This window comes from Rana temporaria, chromosome 8 (assembly GCF_905171775.1).
Source record: "Rana temporaria chromosome 8, aRanTem1.1, whole genome shotgun sequence".
Taxonomy (NCBI): Eukaryota; Metazoa; Chordata; class Amphibia; order Anura; family Ranidae; genus Rana; species Rana temporaria.
The window spans coordinates 36,284,154-36,302,825 of NC_053496.1; the positions used below are offsets into that span (position 1 = coordinate 36,284,154).

An 18,672-nucleotide genomic window follows, 5' to 3' on the forward strand; every position below is an offset into this window, starting at 1 on the left:
TGAGCACAGAGGAAGGGGCTGCACAGAGGAAGGTGTGGGCATAGGGAGGGGTAAACAAAGAGGGAGGGGCTGCACAGAGGAAGGTGTGGGCATAGGGAGGGGTGAGCACAGAGGGAGGGGCTGCACAGAGGAAGGCGTAGGCATAGGGAGGGGTGAACACAGAGGGAGGGGCTGCACAGAGGAACGGTGGGCATAGAGAGGGGTGAGCTCAGAGGGAGGGGCTGCACAAAGGAAGGCGTGGGCATAAGGAGGGGTGAAGGCATTTTCATATTTGCATAACTCCGCCCAAGAGCCATCCCACTGCTTCAGGACTGAGGGTAGGGGGCTGTGATGTTTTCTGGAAGCTATGTACAACACCCTACTGGCCCCTTCCACCCAGCCATGATCACCCTTTGCATAGAGAAGCACACAGGCCAGTTTCAGTACAGGAGAGGAGCCTGTACTAATGTTAATTTCGTAGACTAATATATTTTCATTTACTAAATTAATACTATTTTAGTCTACTAAAATATAACTAAAACTAAAACAATTCAGATGACAAAATACGACTAAAACTAAAATGGAAAAATCTAATAACATGTTATTATTTATAGTATTAAGGTTTGAACATGCATTACAGACACAGATTTAGCCCTTGTGATATATACAGTATATATATATTAGGGATGTCCCGATACCGATACTAGTACCGGTATTGGTACCGATACCGAGCATTTACCCAAGTACTTGTACTCGGGGGAAATGCTCTGATGCTTCACCCGATACTTGGGCAGTCAGGGGCGATCGGAGCGGCAGGGGAGTTACAAGCACTGATCTGCCCCCTTTTCAGCTGTTTTAGTGAAAGTTATAGAGCGGTGATCGGTGCTTGTAACTTCCCCCAAAGCCGCACCGATCACTGCTGACTGTCCCCGTGCTGTCCCGCTCTGTGCAGCTCTCCCCCCTCTGTGTAGCTCTCCCCCTTTGTGCTCCGTGCAGCTCTCCCCCTCCATGTAGCTCTCCCCCTCCGTGATCCGTGTAGCTCTCCCCCCTCCGTGTAGCTCTACCCCCTCCGTGTAGCTCTCCCCCCTCCGTGCAGCTCTCCACCCTCTGTGGCAGCTCCCCCCCCTCCGTGATCCGTGCAGCTTCCCCCCTCCATGATCCGTGCTCTCCCCCCTCCGTGTAGCTCTCCCCCTCCGTGCAGCTCTCCACCCTCTGTGTAGCTCTCCCCCTTTGTGCTCCGTGCAGCTCTCCCCCTCCATGTAGCTCTCCCCCTCCGTGATCCGTGTAGCTCTACCCCCTCCGTGTAGCTCTACCCCCTCCGTGTAGCTCTCCACCCTCTGTGTAAACATTTGGGGGGAAGAGGGGATGGGGGTATGCGCAAGTCTGATCCAGTGAACAATGAATATATGTGGGATCGCTCATCAATGATGGGAGTGGGGCCGTAACCATTAGCATATGTTGAAGAATTAGCAGATAAAAAAGATCAGTGGTAAGAAAAGATGAAAATTGGCCTTAGATAAGGTCAAAAGGTTTATTCTAGTGATTTAAATAATCAAATAGGATCAAATTCAAATATCATGACACAGTTTAAAAGAACATGGTATTAATTACCTAATATCTGACCATGTGTTCATGGTCAGATATTAGGTAATTAATACCATGTTCTTTTAAACTGTGTCGTGATATTTGAATTTGATCCTATTTGATTATTTAAATCACTAGAATAAACCTTTTGATACCATATCTTGAGTTTATCATTATTAGGACCAGGATCATTATAGTGTGGCCTATAGTAACCCCTTTCCTTCCATGACCTTATCTAAGGCCAATTTTCATCTTTTCTTACCACTGATCTTTTTTATCTGCAAATTCTTCTCCACCCTCTGTGGCAGCTCCCCCCCCCCCCTCCGTGATCCGTGCAGCTTCCCCCCTCCATGATCCGTGCAGCTCTCCCCCCTCCGTGTAGCTCTCCCCCTCCGTGCAGCTCTCCACCCTCTGTGGCAGCTACCCCCTCCGTGATCCGTGTAGCTCTCCCACTCCGTGATCCATGCAGCTCTCCCCCTCCATGATCCGTGTAGCTCTCACCCTCCATGATCCGTGTAGCTCTTCCCCTCCGTGATCCGTGCGGCTCTCCCCCTCCGTGATCCGTGCAGCTCTCCCTCTCCGTGATCCGTGCAGCTCTCCCCCCTCCGTGTAGCTCTCCCACTCCGTGATCTGTGTAGCTCTCCCCCCTCCATGTAGCTCTCCCCCTCTGTGATCAGGCTCCCGCTAAATCCGGCTCCTACCTTTTCAGAATAAACAGAGTCAGTGATCACTGACTCTGTCATTCACATAACTGAGCATTGTAATCTGTGTTTACTATGCTTCAGTTTATGAATGGAGAGGAGCTTCTCTCCATTCATTTTAGCTGAGACTGCAGAGAAAGGGACTGGGAAATCTGTGTCCTTAGTCCCTTAGTCTCAAAGGGGAGATGTCAGGGGTCTGTTAAGACCCCTGATATCTCACCAAAGCCCTCCAACATATATATGCATATATGTATTCAGTTTCGTTTTAGTCATAGTCCTTTGACTAAAACTTAATTGAATACAGTAAAACCTTGGTTTGAGAGTAACTTGGTTTGAGAGCGTTTTGCAAGACAAGCAAAATGTTTTAATAAATTTTGCCTTGATATACAAGCGATGTCTTGATATAAGAGTAGCGTCATGTCACAACTGAGTATAAAAAAGAAGAGGAGCCACTAAACTATGAATAAAACTAAAATGGCATTATAGTCAAAAGACTATAGCTAAAACTAAATCGAAGTTTGATGTCAAAATGATATCCTGTACCGGATATAAAGTGAAGTATATAATGAAAACAGAAAAGTTTTATTTACAAAATGTCATTAACATGTCGATGAGGGGTGAAAGGAGGAACCGAAGACGGTACAATATAAGTAGATTAAGCTTAAAGCGGAGTTCCAGACAAAAATGGAACTTCCTCTTTTTGGAACCCTCCAGGTATTTGCACCCACTTCTGGGCACAGACTCCACCCCCCCCCCCCCCGCTGTCTCCTGGGAAACACACATGTCCCAGAAGAGAGCGGGGACTAGTGAGGGCGCTCCGCGCTACTCGGGCATGCGCAGTAGGGAACCGGGCAGTGAATCCGCAACACTTCACTTCCTGATTCCCTCACCGAGGATGGCGGCGGGGGCAGCCGAGAGATGAGCGATTGCTCATCCTCAGCTGCCGACATCGCAGGCGCCCTGGACAGGTAAGTGTCCATTTTTTTTAAAGTCAACAGCTGCAGTATTTGTAGCTGCTGGCTTTTAAAAAAAATAATAATCGGGAGGACCTCCGCTTTAAGCAGATCTCAAATCTGTCTTCAGTCCTCACAGACAGTTCACGTTTCTTCAATATCCTCACAAGGGCGCAAGGAACTGTAGCCAAGAGTGTGTTGGGAAATATGGATGTAGACGACTTATCAATAACTTCTTGAGGTGCAAAATGACCCTAAATTAGGACATTGGGGACACCTCAGACCTGTAGACTTTAGTGACAGATTATATTAGGTTCAGTTCACTTTAACACAGGGTAAGGATTTTTATTTTCAGCCACGTGACTGTCATTTTGAAATCTCATTGGCTTCAGCTAAAAATAACTGTCACAATTTAAAGGATCAAAATAAGTGTCCTTATACTGGCGTGTGAACTTTGTGAATTGAGCCTATTGTGTGTGCAGGAGGGACGTTGTTTATTCCTTAATTATATATTTTCTGCTTTTTTTGCAGGTAAAATACAAGGCCGACCTCAACTGGATGAAGGGTGTGGGCTGGACCCCTCCCGGGTATTACAAGGTGGAACTTGCCCGTCGGGCAGCAGAATTAGCAAATGCTCAGGACGTGGAGGCACAATTAGCTTCAGAGGTAATGAACCCAAAATACATTTTTAGATAATTTGGCTAAATGTATTTTAAACTTGTCATGACCTGTGGAGAAGGGTTGTTCCTAAAATGTTAGTATACGTACCTTTCCTATGCCACCATGATGGAGTTAGTCTTTGCGAAGAGGAACCAAATATAAAAAGTTCTGGTAAATTGGTTTTCCATGCTTTACAGTATATCTGTCACGCCTACCACTTTGGAGATCCAACACTGGGTCTCCTCTCTGACACACGGTTGTCAACATTTCTGGGTTTTAACTGAAGTGCCGGCGCAGCAATCAGTCAAGAGACAGATCTTCTGATTGGTACCGAAATGCAAAGCATGTCTTAGTGATCAGGCAATGCATCACCACACGTTAGATGAGCCCCAGGCTTCAGCCTCAAGTCTTTGCTCCTCTGTTCCAGCCTCTGGGTACCCTGTGTCTTCTAGTGTTGTGTTACCTGTGTTGTGGCTCCCACTAACTCTTGAGCCTCCAGTGTCATCTGGTGTCTCTGTGCCCCCCTCTCCCCTGTACACTTCCATAACCCTAAGTGTACCCCAGAGCTTTCTATGCCACCTAGTGGCCTCTGTGACTCCAATGCAGCCCAGGAGTATCCAGTGCCATCTACTGAACCCTCCAAATTAAGTGCACCCCAGGGCATTCAGTGTAATTTAGTGACCCCTGTGGGCCCTGTGACTCCAGTGCAGCCCAGAGTGTCAAGCGTAACCTGTGTATCTGATGAAATCCTGAGCATCCAGTGTAATTTAGTGGCTCCTGTGACCCCCAATGGAGCCCAGAGTATCCAGTGTCACCTATTAAACCCAGTGTGCTCCCACTCTGGGACACCGCACAGCAATCTGTGTAATCTAATGACCTTTGTGGGCCAGGGCCCTGTGACTCCAGTACAACCCAGAGTATCCTGTGCCATCTAGTGACTCCAATGTGCCCCCGTCCACTTGCGACTCCAGTGCACTCCAGAGCATCCTGTGCCACTTAATGACTCCTATGACTCCAGTGCAGCCCCGAGTATTCAGTAATCCAGTGACTCCTGCGTAGACCGTGTGGCTGCAGTGCAGCCCAGAGTACCCAGTGTCATCTAGTGACCCCAGTTGGCCCCTGTGCAACCGTGACTCTAGTGCTCTCCAGAGCATCCTGTGCCATTTACTTACTTCTGTGACTCCAGTCCAGCCCAGAGTATCCAGTCATCTAGTGACCCCAGTGTACTTCTATGAACCCATATTATGTGTCATCTTATGACCGCTGTGTCTCCAGTGCAACCCAGAGTATTCCGTGTTAACTAGTGATCCTGTGACTCCAGTGCACCCTAGACAAGGGTCTCAAACTCAAATTACCTGAGGGCCACAAGACGAGTTTTCATATGCCATGGGGGGCCGCATGCAAACTTTCAAACTTCAAAAACAACAGTACTGGTGTCAGTGAACGCATTATTAACCCCCCAGCACTGGTGTCAGTGGATGCATTATTAACCCTGACCACTACACTGCACACTGACCACTACACACTAACCACTACACACTGACCACTACACACTGACCACTGCACACCGACCACTGCACACCGACCACTACACTGCACACTGACCACTACACTGCACACTGACCACTACACTGCACACTACACTGACCACTACACTGCACACTACGCACTGACCACTGAACACTACACACTGACCACTACACTACACAATGACCACTACACTGCACACTGACCACTACACACCCCACTGACCACTACACTACACACTGACCGCTCACCATCAGGGCCCAGCACATCAGGTCACAGAGCCCAGCACATCAGGTCACAGGGCACAGCGCACATCAGGGTACAGGGCACAGCGCACATCAGGGCACAGCGCACTTCAGGGTACAGAGCCCAGCACATCAGGGTACAGAGCCCAGCACATCAGGGTACAGGGCACAGCACATCAGGGTACAGAGCCCAGCATATCAGAGCACAGCACAACAGGCCACATCAGGGTACGGGGCATGGCAAGGCACATCAGGACAAGGCACATGGCACATCAGGGCACAACACATCAGGACAGGGCACATGGCACATCAGGGTACATAGCCCAGCACATCAGGGTACAGAGCCCAGCACATCAGGGTACATGGGGCACATCAGGGTACATGGGGCACATGGGCCACATCAGGGTACATTGGGGAAACAATCAGGGCACATCAGGGTACATGGGGCACATGAGGGCACAATCAGGGTACATTGGGCACATCAGGGTACATTGGGCACATCAGGGCACATGGGGCACATCAGGGCACATCAGAGCACATGGGGCACATCAGGGCACATGGAGCACAATCAGGGCACATGGGGCACAATCAGGGCACATGGGGCACAATCAGGGCACATGGGGCACAATCAGGGTACATGGGGAACATGAGGGCACACTCAGGGTGCATGGGGCACATCAGGGTACATGGGGAACATGACGTCACAATCAGGGTACATGGGGCACATGACGGCACAATCAGGGTACATGGGGCACATCAGAGCACATGGGGCACATAGGCCACATCAGGGTACATGGGGCACATCAGGGCACATGGAGCACAATCAGGGCACATCAGGGTACATAGGGCACATGAGGGCACAATCGGAGTACATGGGGCACATCAGGGTACATGGGGCACATCAGGGTACATGGGGAACATGAGGGCACACTCAGTACATGGGGAACATGAGGGCACACTCAGGGTACCTGGGGAACATGAGGGCACACTCATTGTACATGGGGCACATGAGGGCACACTTAGGGTACATGAGGGTACATGGGGCGCATGAGGGCACAATCAGGGCACATGAGGGGTACATGAGGACCCAGAGTACATGGGGCACAGGTCAGCGTTTACTTGTGGTTTTCTTCACATGCAGAGTAAAGCAGGAAGCGTCTGTCATAAGTTCACTTCTCTCTCATGTCACGCTGCGGCTGTTCCCCACCCCCCGGCGGCCCCCCACTCTCTTCTCGTCCATCCCAGGTGATATCACAAGCAAATAGGGATGGACTAGAAGAGAGGGGGGGCCGCCGGGGGCGGGGAGCAGCCGCAGCGTGACATGACAAACAAGTGAACTTATTACAGACGCTTCCTGCACTACTCTGCATGTGAAGAAAATCTACTCCCCCCACTTCGGCGGCACCCCCCGCCCTGCCTGCGGGCCATTTAGAACCGGTCCGCGGGCCGCAAATGACCCGCGGGCCGGTACTTTGAGACCCCTGCCCTAAAACATTGTTTGTCATCTAGTGAATCCAGTGGGCCCAGTGACTACAAATATAACCCTGAGCATCCTGTATTATCTAGTGATTCCAGTGCACCCTATTCACCCCTTGGCCTTGACTCCAAGAGCACCCCAGAACTCTCTGTATATACTGTATAACCACTACCGCACAACCTTCAAAGGCTCCGTGGGGCCAGTGGCTTACTACAACTTGAGAGTCAGCCATAGAGATCAGTGGGCCGATCAAACTTCTCAGTTGAATTTGATGGCCAAGCAGCTCATTCATGTCTATGGCTGACCTTGTGCCGCTATAAGAAGTCAATGCCATTGAGGTCTCCAAGGAGGTCCAGGCAGGGTAAAGATTGATGGCTTTTGTACTCTGTATTACTCTACAGAATTCATCTTCGCTATGTTAAAGAAAAATAATAATTCAGAAACGCATTTATCAGCGCATCTCATTTTCCATTTCCCTCATTGTCTTCAGGATGAACGGGATTTGCAGTCTCCCCAGCAGGCTGGTGTAAACCCTGACGCATCAGAAATCCTACACGTGAAGCGGCGGAAGGCTGTACCAATAAGGAAATAAGTGGATTCCGTCTCGGACATATCACAGTTGGGATGTAGATCCCGTGGCCCTGCTTGCTCTTCTCTGCACTATGGAATTGGTTGTTATATTGAACTGGCCCCAGATGTTACAATCTGATCCTACAGTCTCCTTCACACTTACCACCAGGGCGTCCCCAACTGGAAAAAAATGGAATGGAATTATTAAGGCAGCCCTTGTACCTCATAGGTGGTCAACCTAAAAGAGATTGTACAATCAGATCGTAATATGTCTGTAGTTGGAATGTACTGGTACAATCTGTATTAAGTGTAAAACGTTGTTTTATTGGGTGGAAGGCAACACTTTCTTCATTGACCCACATCAAGCACACAATGCGCCAGCTACCAACTTCTGCTATGGAGGCCTTAAGTGCCTTATCATCCCTCCTCCAGACCTCCAACAACAAGTTCCAGGATTAGGACCGTTTGGCTTTTCATTATCATAGGACTGGCGGGATCAGTTGTGAACTAGAAGCAATGGAACTGATAAAAGTCATTTGTAGAATTTTGATTTGTTTGTACTGAATAAATTTGATCAATACAGACGGTGTCTGTCCTGTATGACTGTTGATATGAAGAGGCGTGCGCTTGGTTAACAGATTTCAGAGATTGCAATCATTAAACGCCAAAAACAGTGGCCGGGATTCAGAAAGGACTTACGACGACGTATCTCCAGATACGCCGTCGTAAGTCCAAATGTGCGCCGTCGTATCTATACGCTTTTTCAGGAAAGCAGATACGCCTGAATTTTGGCAAGATACGACCGACGTAAGTCTCCTACGCCGTCGTATCTTGGGTGCATATTTACGCCGGCCGCTAGGGGCGCTTCCGTTGATATACGCGTCGAATATGTAAATGAGCTAGATACGCCGATTCACGAACGTACTTGCGCCCGTCGCAGTAAGCTACGCCGTTTACGTAAGGCGTACGTCCGGCGTAGTTTTACCCCTCATAAAGCAGGGGTAAATCATGTTAAGGTATGGACGTCGGAAACGTCGGAACAGCTGTCGTATTTTACGTTGTTTATGTAAGTCGTACGTGAATGGGGCTGGGCGTAGGTTACGTTCACGTCGCATGAATGGACCTGGCGTATCTTAGGGAGTAAATTCGACGGGACTCTGAGCATGCGCGCGCATGCGCCGTTCGTTTGGCCATGCATTTACATGGGGTCACGCTTCATTATTTTATTTTTTTAAAGTGTATTTTGTGCGTGTACTCGAGAGAGGAGCCGGACTGCAGGATTTGGGAGTAGGCAGGCCTCCCCCAGAGGCAATCTGCCACCTGCCCTGGGTGGCAATGGCGGGTGTGTGAGGGGGTCCTCCCACACAGCCCGCCCTACCTGCTCCGCTTTGAAGCCCAACGGGGCAGAGGGACTCTCTATAAGGGAGTGAGAGGATCTAGCCCGCTCAACCAGCCCCGTTAGTCCTTCGCCTCTCTTTTTAGAGACCGCGTGGTCAAAGTGCGTGCATGTTAACCCAATTTCGAGTGCGTGTAAGTGTGGTGGTTTTTGCGGGAGGGGGATGGGCGTACTAAGCGCAAGCTTACCTCGCATAGCACACCCACCGGGAGCCGGGCTGAGACCACCAAACTCAATTCACATGTAGTGAGACCGGGATCCGAACCTCTAGCTGCAGAGGTGAATGGCTTGTCAGCGCAGTGCCAATCGCGTTGAGCCACCACAGCTCCCGTCACGCTTCATTATAATACAACACGCCCACTGCCTTGCTCCTGATCCGCCGTCGTATCTGTGAGAGCCGACGGTCGTATCTGTGAGATCCCACGGTCGGATCTATGCGACTGATTCATAAGAATCAGTTCCGCATAGATCTCCCTTACATCCGACTGGTGTAAGTGACTTACACCAGTCGAATCTTAGGCTGCAATCTCCCGCCGGCCGCTAGGTGTCGTCGCTTTTTTTTACGCGTCGGATATGCAAATGAGGAGAACCGCCGATTTAAGTCCGTACGCCCGCCCGTCGCTTTTTTTTAACGTCGTTTGCGTTCGGCTTTTTCCGGCGGATAGCTACCCCTGCTATATGAGGGGTAGCTAATGTTAAGTATGGCCGTCGTTCCCGCGCCGAGATTCAAATTTTTACGTCATTTGCGTAAGTCGATCGGGAATACCGATGGCCGCAATTGACGTACCCGCCGCTAACAATGACGTCCTAGCGACGTCATTTGGAGCATGCGCCCTGGGATATTTTGCCGGCGGCGCATGCGCAGTTAAATCGGCGCCTGATTTGAATTGTACACTCCCCCTAGCCGCGGAATTTGCATTCCGCCGGGGGGAGTTACGATCCAACGGTGCAATTTGCGAGGTAAGTGCTTGATGAATACTGCACTAGCCTCGCTAAATTGCACCGGCGGATCGTAAAACACGTAGATCTAGCGGATCTAAAGAAGAATCTGGCCCCATATTTACATTTACGTTTTAGCTATTTTATGTCCTAAAAAAACATTTGTGTTGTGTGTAGCAAGTGACAAATAATGTTTGTATGTATCTTTAGGATTGGCTATTGCATGCTGATTGCAGAATATTGTTGTCTTTCCGGTTTTTTTTTTTATTGTGTTTCAATTACAATGAAAACAATACAATACCTTCTATGGTGCTTCCCAATATACATAAAATTACATAACAAGTGTGGCCCTTCACGGGCCTAAAACTGACATTGTCCAGTACTTTGTTATTTCCTGTGTTCACTGATGCCTATAAATCTTCCAGGTAAAGTCCCAGTGTGCCCACAAGGGTGGCGCTATAGTATAAGTTGTATTATACTCATAATTACAGTTCTATGGATTTGCTTTGATGTTCTCTTTGATCCAAGGAATGAATCTGTAGACATGGGAATAGACCCCTGGCTTGTCTTTCTCGCCGCACTTTTCTCCCCAGCTAACCACGCCGGCGACTTGAACCACTCCGTTCTGTTCACAGGCAAGGGGTCCACCGGAGTCACCCTGGAGGGTACACAAGAGGGAATTAGAGGGTTGTGTGTATCGATGTTAATGGTATATTCAAGAGGGATTGGGAAGAAAGGCACAATTGTTGTCCATTGCCAGCAAACAGGTTACACGGACAGTAAGAGCAGGGTCGTCTTTAAGGCAGGGCCATGTCATTGTTGTGGGGCCCGTATCAGCTGCCTCATACTTGCCATCTATCCCATTTTAAATGCCCTTGTCCCTTGAAGTTTTAGTCCTGTGCTGTGTCCTGATATCTCAGTGTAAAGTGCTGCTACTAATGTTGCCCAGCTCTGCCCTATTATTGTGTACAGATGGCTCACCTGCAGACCCTGGGCTAGATTCAGAGAGAATTTACGCCGGCGTATCTATAGATACGCCGTGTAAATTCAAATCTGCGCCGGCGTATCTTCTTTCTGTATTCAGAAAGCAAGATACGCCGACATTAGCCTAAGATGCGACTGGCGTAAGTCTCTTACACCGTCGTATCTTAGGGTGCATATTTACGCTGGCTGCTAGGTGGCGCTTCCGCCATTTTCGGCGTAGAATATGCAAATGACCTAGATACGCCGATTCACAAATTTACGTACGCCCGGCGCTATTTTTTTACGCCGTTTACGTTAGGCTTTTTCGGCGTAAGGTTACTCCTGCTATTAGGAGGCGCACGCAATGTTAAGTATGGCCAACGTTCCTGTGTCGAAATTTTAATTTTTTACATCGTTTGCGTAAGTCGTTCGCGAATAGGGCTGGACGAAATTTACGTTCACGTCGAAACCAATGACGTCCTTGCGGCGTACTTTGGAGCAATGCACACTGGGAAATTCCACGGACGGCGCATGCGCCGTTCGGGAAAAACGTCAATCACGTCGGGTCACCAAGAATTAACATAAAACACGCCCCCTCATCCACATTTGAATTACGCGCGCTTACGCCGGCCCCATTTACGATACGCCGCCGTAACTTAGAAGGCAAGTGCTTTGTGAATACAGCACTTGCCTCTCTAACTTACGGCAGTGTAGCGTAAATACGATACGCTGCGCCGCCGTAACTATGCACGCCCCTACCTGAATCTAGCCCCAGGTGTTTACATGTAAATAACCCTCATTCATATGTAAATAGTGGCGGGATTCATATGTAAATAGCTATGACCGGCAGCATTCATATGTATATCATGCTCCTCTGCAGTGAAGGGGTCTGAAGGTACTTGAGACAATGTAATAGTGAGACTTACCTGACAAGCGTCAACTCCCCCTTCAGGTACTCCGGCACACAGCATACTCTGGTCGATAAATTTCCCGTACATTGCGGGGTTGGTGCAGTTGGCTTCAGAGATGACTTGGACCGTGGCTTCCAGCAAGTGGTTGATGAAACCTGCATCAGAACACAGTTAGATAATATTAATCCTGGAATTGGGTTTGTACACAGGAGCCATTGTATTGGCCTCCATGGATTTGTGTCCACCAACCTAATTGGCAGATCCTATTATGAGGAGAACGAGCAAATATCTGTGGGAAATACTGTCTTAAAGTAGTTGTAAACCTAGTGAAGTGACTGGCCTCAAGTGATACATGGGGATAAAACAAATCCTCCTGCATATGTTGTGCTTGTTTATCTACAGCCATCTTTCCCCTACTTTTATTCAAAGTGCAGAATTTACACAGGACCTCATAGCTCTGAAAAGCAGGGGGCGGAGAGCTGAAGTTACATCAGTGGGTAGAGCTCTGAGAGCTGATTGGAGGGAAGGACACACCCATTTTCACACAGCACAGGAGGAACAGAGCTGAGGCTGTCACTCCCTCCCCTGACACCTTTTTTCTCTTGGTGTCAGGTAACCTGCAAAAAAAATTAAAGCGTCGCCTATGGAGATTTTTAAGAACCGAAGTTTGACGCCATTCCATGAGTGTGCGCAATTTTAAAGCGTGACATATTAGGTATCTATTTACTCGGCGTAACATCATATTTCACATTATACAAAAAAATTGGGCTAACTTTACTGTTTTGTTATTTTTTAATTCATGAAACCGTTTTTTTTCCCCCAAAAAAAAGGAGTTTGAAAAATGATTCCGTGCGAGAAAAAAAAGTTGCAATGACCGACATTTTATTCCCTAGTGTGTCTGCTAAAAAAAAAATATATAATGTTTGGGGGTTCTGATTAACCACTAGCCGACCAGCCACCGTCATTATACGGCGGCAGGTCGGCTCTCCTGGGCGAGAGCCCGTAGCTATACGTCCTATCGTATAGCCGCCACTAGGGGGCGCGTGCGCACGCCCCCCGCTCGCCCCCGACTCCCGTGCGTGTGCCCGGCGGTCACATTCCCCGCCGGGCACACGCGATCGCTCGTTACAGAGCGGGGACCGGGAGCTGTGTGTGTAAACACACAGCTCCCGGTCCTGTCAGCGGGGGAAACGCTGATCTTCTGTTCATACAATGTATGAACAGAAGATCAGTGTTTCCCCTAGTGAGGCCACCCCCCCCCCCACAGTAAGAACACACAAGGGACATACTTAACCCCTTCCCCGCCCCCTAGTGTTAACCCCTTCACTGCCAGTGGCATTTTTATAGTAATCTAATGCATTTTTATAGCACTGATCGCTATAAAAATGCCAATGGTCCCAAAAATTTGTCAAAAGTGTCCGAAGTGTCCGCCATAATGTCGCAGTAATGAAAAAAAATCGCTGATCGCCGCCATTACTAGTAAAAAAAATATATTAATAAAAATGCCATAAAAATACCCCCTATTTTGTAAACGCTATAACTTTTGCGCAAACCAATCAATAAACGCTTATTGCGATTTTTTTTACGAAAAATATGTAGACGAATACGTATCGGCCTAAACTAAGGAAAAAAAAATGTTTTTATATATTTTTGGGGGATATTTATTACAGCAAAATGTAAAAAATATTATTTTTTTTCAAAATTGTCGCTCTATTTTTGTTTATGGCGCAAAAAATAAAAACCGCAGAGGTGATCAAATACCACCAAAAGAAAGCTATATTTGTGGGAAAAAAAGGACGCCAATTTTGTTTGGGAGCCACGTCGCACGACCGCGCAATTGTCAGTTAAAGCGTCGCAGTCCCGAATCGCAAAAAGTGCTCTGGTCTTTGACCAGCAATATGGTCCGGGGGGTAAGTAGTTAATTTTCTAGCAAAAAATTTGCATGAAGGAGAGAAGTGCCAAAATAGGCCCCGGTTGTCGAATTTGCTGCGAACACCCCAAATTGTTCGCTATTCGGCGAACAGGCGAACACCCGATGTTTGAGTCAAACTTATGTTCAACTCGAACATCGGGCTCATCCCTAGCTGATAGTGGAGGAATGAAGCAGCAGACAGAAATGACACTCAGTGCTCTGGATTGAGACAAGTCCACACTATAGAGGATATGCTTTGTTCATATTTCATATCTGAGCTTTACAACCACTTTAGGTACAGTCATGTGCTTAGATAGCACCATCGTTGTTCAACAATCATCCAGGGTCACCATCTATTGCCTGGACTGAGACTGCCCAGACATGTAAATCATGGTACCTATGCAGTTCTTGGCTGTGTTCACAAATGTCTGATTCAGGCCAGCCCCTGCTGCTGACTCTCACCTTGTGACTTGCTACTAAATTACAATGTTGCAGTCTGCATAGTTGCCAACATTTGAAAAAAAATTCCAGGGACACTTTGCAGCACAGCTATTAATTAATTACCACACTCACTTCCCCGAAGCTCCACCCACTCCGCAGTATGTACAGGAGAGGGGGAGTGCAGAGGGTATGATGGGGGCAGTATGTACAGGAGAGGAGGAGTGCAGAGGGTATGATGGGGCAGTGTGTACAGGAGAGGAGGAGTGCAGAGGGTATGCTGGGGCAGTGTGTACAGGAGAGGAGGAGTGCAGAGGGTATGATGGGGCAGTGTGTACAGGAGAGGAGGAGTGCAGAGGGTATGATGGGGGCAGTGTGTACAGGAGAGGAGGAGTGCAGAGGGTATGATGGGGGCAGTGTGTACAGGAGAGGAGGAGGGGTGCAGAGGGTATGCTGGGGCAGTATGTACAGGAGAGGAGGAGGAGTGCAGAGGGTATGCTGGGGCAGTATGTACAGGAGAGGAGGAGGGGTGCAGAGGGTATGATGGGGCAGTATGTACAGGAGAGGAGGAGTGCAGAGGGTATGATGGGGGCAGTGTGTACAGGAGAGGAGGAGGGGTGCAGAGGGTATGCTGGGGCAGTATGTACAGGAGAGGAGGAGGGGTGCAGAGGGTATGCTGGGGGCACTATGTACAGGAGAGGAGGAGGAGTGCAGAGGGTATGATGGGGGCAGTGTGTACAGGAGAGGAGGAGGGGTGCAGAGGGTATGCTGGGGCAGTATGTACAGGAGAGGAGGAGGGGTGCAGAGGGTATGCTGGGGGCACTATGTACACGAGAGCAGGAGGAGTGCAGAGGGTATGATGGGGGCAGTGTGTACAGCAGAGGAGGAGTGCAGAGGGTATGATGGGGCAGTGTGTACAGCAGAGGAGGAGTGCAGAGGGTATGATGGGGCAGTGTGTACAGGAGAGGAGGAGTGCAGAGGGTATGATGGGGGCAGTATGTACAGAAGAGGAGGAGGAGTGCAGAGGGTATGCTGGGGCAGTATGTACAGGAGAGGAGGAGTGCAGAGGGTATGCTGGGGCAGTATGTACAGGAGAGGAGGAGTGCAGAGGGTATGCTGGGGCAGTATGTACAGGAGAGGAGGAGTGCAGAGGGTATGCTGGGGCAGTATGTACAGGAGAGGAGGAGTGCAGAGGGTATGATGGGCACAGTTAGTACAGGAGAGGAGTTTGGAGGGTATGGCGGTGGCATAATGGGGAGGGATTTCTTGTGGTGTCTATGGGGTAATCAGGAAGTGATGTTGGGAAGATAAGGGAAGGAAAGTGACCATGGAATGATGTCCCTCAGCGGGGGGGGGGGGGGGGGGGTAGGAAGCAGCTTGGAGTGATGTCTGTATGATGTGATCTGGGGGTGATGCAACCTGGGGGCAGTATGTACAGGAGAGGGGGACTGAGAAGTGGTCAGATAGCGATAATGGTCAGATATAATAAAAAAAAAAACTCATCCACTAAAAACAATGAATCATACAACAGTACTAGATGTAAGTACAGATCTATGTAATCCAGTTTATAGCACTCTGTATCCAATCCAATTGCTCAGACTAGATAATGTGGAGTCATTTATAGCCATTCATGTAACCTGTGTGAGTTCACACCTCTGATTGCACAGACCCAGAACCTGTATACATGTACAATCAGAGGTGTGAACTCACCACATACACACACAGGTTACATGAATGGCTATAAATGACCCCACATTATCTAGTCTGAGCAATTGGATTGGATGATGTTTGCACAGAGTGTTCATGCTTAGAAGTGATCTGTCAAAATGTGTTTGGGCTGCAGACCTCACCCTGCCCCCTCCCCTCCCCCACACTCAAACTCACTATCTCCCCCGATTCTTCTCCTAAGAAAAAATCTCCTTGAAAGTGTGTACTACTATCCACCCTAGGAAACTTCTCCCAGAAAAGTTCAGCTCACTCACCTCCTCCCTTCCTCTGGCCAGCCGACAGGAGCTACAGTGAGCTCCGCCCCCAAGGTCTCACAGCAAACCGCGCTGCTGATTGGAGGGGGAGGCTGAGTCAGAGATAACAAGGACCCCGCACAGTACGAGACTGGAAGGAGGGGAGGGGACAGAGAGGAGCTTTGCATCCCAAACACACACCGCAGGCTCAGGTCCCTGCTGAGACCCAGAAGCCGCACCTGCCTTCCCCAATAGCCGGGACAAGTCCCGGCAGGCTAAATTAGCTGGGACTAGGTCCCAAATAACGGGACTGTCCCTTTAAAAACGGGACAGTTGGCAAGTATGAGTCTGATCACCGGGGGAGAGGAGACTGAGGAAATGCTCCCTCATGCCTGCAGTAGACTGATGGCATCATCTCTGCCTAGGCAATATCACTAAATTGTAGTTCAAGAATGGCTTTTTAATGATATTGTATCGGAGAAATGATACCTTTGCTGTATATTGTAACATGGCAGGAATTTATCCCTGCAGACTGGTGAAGTTACTGACAGGTCCACTTTAAGAAAAACAACAAAGACAAATTTAAAATGTAAAAACAAAAATGCAGCCAAACTTTCAGAGTGTAATATTGCGACCTTTTTTTTTCTGTTCTGGTTACTCGAGATGTTAACTCACCTCTCTCTGTTCTTCCCCACCCAGAGATGGCGCACATCTTTCCAGGGGGAAATTCCAAGTCTGGTAAACATGCCGTCTTCACAAAACGCGTCTCCCTGGCGCATTTCCCCTTCACCTTCTTCAGTTTCATAAGAGCTGTATGTAGAAAAAAAACAAAACTGAATCATTAATCATATTAATCCCAAATGGGAATGGGGAAATTGTAATCATATCTGGTGGGAGGGGCCGACAGGGTGCTGTACATAGCCTCCTGAAAACATCACAGCACCTTTGATGGGGAAATGGTATATTTTATATTTCCTTGTTTTTGTTGGCTCATACTGTGGCTCACTAATGAATTCTGAGCCTTCAAATCTTGGTTAGGGGCCATAAAAGGACAAAGTCTGCTTACTCATGTGTGACTGTAAACTGACCAAGTCCTTGAAGGGTCAAATTGCAAAGGGAGTTGCCTATTCCTTATACACAAGTCTAAATTCTACAGTTACCACTTGGAACATTTAGTCTCATATCCAGAGCTGCATCATGTAACATGCATGCGTCTGATCAGATTACTGGCCACGCCTTTATGGGGGACTCCGTGGCGAAACAGCATCTTTAGTTGAGTATTCTTATGTTTCTTATGTTCTTGTCATATTTTCTTTATCTGTCTTATACATCTGTCACTACATTTATATATATATATATTGGATATAAAGAGCCTACACGCCCCTGTTAAAATGTCAGGTTTCTCTGATGTAAAAAAATCTGACATTAATAAATCATTTCAGAACTTTTTCCACCTTTAACCACTTAAGCCCCGGACCTTTAGGCAGCTAAATGCCCAGGCCAGATTTTGCGATTCGGCACTGCGTCGCATTACTGGCAAATGCGCGGTCGTGCGACGTGGCTCCCAAACAAAATTGCCGTCCTTTTTTCCCCACAAATAGAGCTTTCTTTTGGTGGTATTTGATCACATACGGCTCTCCCCGTTCTTCAGCTCCGGGGAGCTATCGCGAGGGGGCGGCTATAAACGTCCCGGATCGCTCCACGCGGGTTACCGACCGCCGCATGTACCGGGGGGGGGGGGAGTCCCTTAAACTAATACATTGTTGAAGCATCTTTTGATTTTATTACAGCACTCAGTCTTTTTGGGTATGAGTCTATCGGCATGGCACATCTTGACTTGCCAATATTTGCCCACTCTTCTTTGCAAAAACACTCCAAATCTGTCAGATTGTGAGGGCATCTCCTGTGCACAGCCCTGTTCAGATCACCCCACAGATTTTCAAACAGATTCAGGTCTGGGCTCTGGCTGGGCCATTCCAAAATATTAATCTTCTTCTGGTGAAGCCATTCCTTTGTTGATTTGGATGTATGCTTTGGGTCAGGGCCGGCCCTACCATAGGACCCGATGGTACCATTGTACCAGGCAGCACTTTCAGGGGGGCAGCAAATTCCTGCCCGCACGCCATCCCATTCCGCCAGCTCCGCTCTCCACTCCACTGTGGGGCTAATTGCCGCCTGACTGCTCCTCCCGTTCCGCTCTCCACTCCACTGTGGGGTTAATTGCATGAATAGAGCCATAACAGGTCCTTATTATATTCCTATACATGTAAACAACCATAACAGGTCCTCTTTATACTCCTATATACATGTATAGAGCCATGATAGATCCACTTTAGTTATCATGATATAAAATAATGGATGTGGGGGCATTTTAGTGGGCGCAATTTTTTTTGGGGGGGGGGCAGCATTTCATTCTTGGTACCAGGCAGCACAATGTCTTGGGCTGGCACTGCTTT

At 48.5% G+C, this 18,672-nt stretch overlaps 2 protein-coding genes across 2 annotated transcripts in view; one reads left to right on the forward strand and one right to left on the reverse strand.

Moving 5' to 3' along the window:
- The window catches only part of LOC120946832 (nebulin related anchoring protein), a 170,777-nt gene extending 162,497 nt beyond the window's left edge, over positions 1-8,280 (forward strand). The window contains exons 41-42 of the mRNA XM_040361581.1: positions 3,749-3,883; positions 7,617-8,280. Coding sequence (XP_040217515.1) covers positions 3,749-3,883; positions 7,617-7,718 — 237 coding nt within the window. The 3' untranslated portion in view covers positions 7,719-8,280. The remainder of the gene's footprint in view (positions 1-3,748; positions 3,884-7,616) is intronic.
- Positions 8,281-10,293: 2,013 nt separating this feature from the next.
- HABP2 (hyaluronan binding protein 2) overlaps positions 10,294-18,672 on the reverse strand; it is a 34,766-nt gene continuing 26,387 nt past the window's right edge. The window contains exons 11-13 of the mRNA XM_040361582.1: positions 16,892-17,026; positions 11,921-12,060; positions 10,294-10,689 (exon numbers count right to left, since the gene is read on the reverse strand). Of these exons, the coding sequence (XP_040217516.1) occupies positions 10,525-10,689; positions 11,921-12,060; positions 16,892-17,026 (440 nt within the window). The 3' untranslated portion in view covers positions 10,294-10,524. The remainder of the gene's footprint in view (positions 10,690-11,920; positions 12,061-16,891; positions 17,027-18,672) is intronic.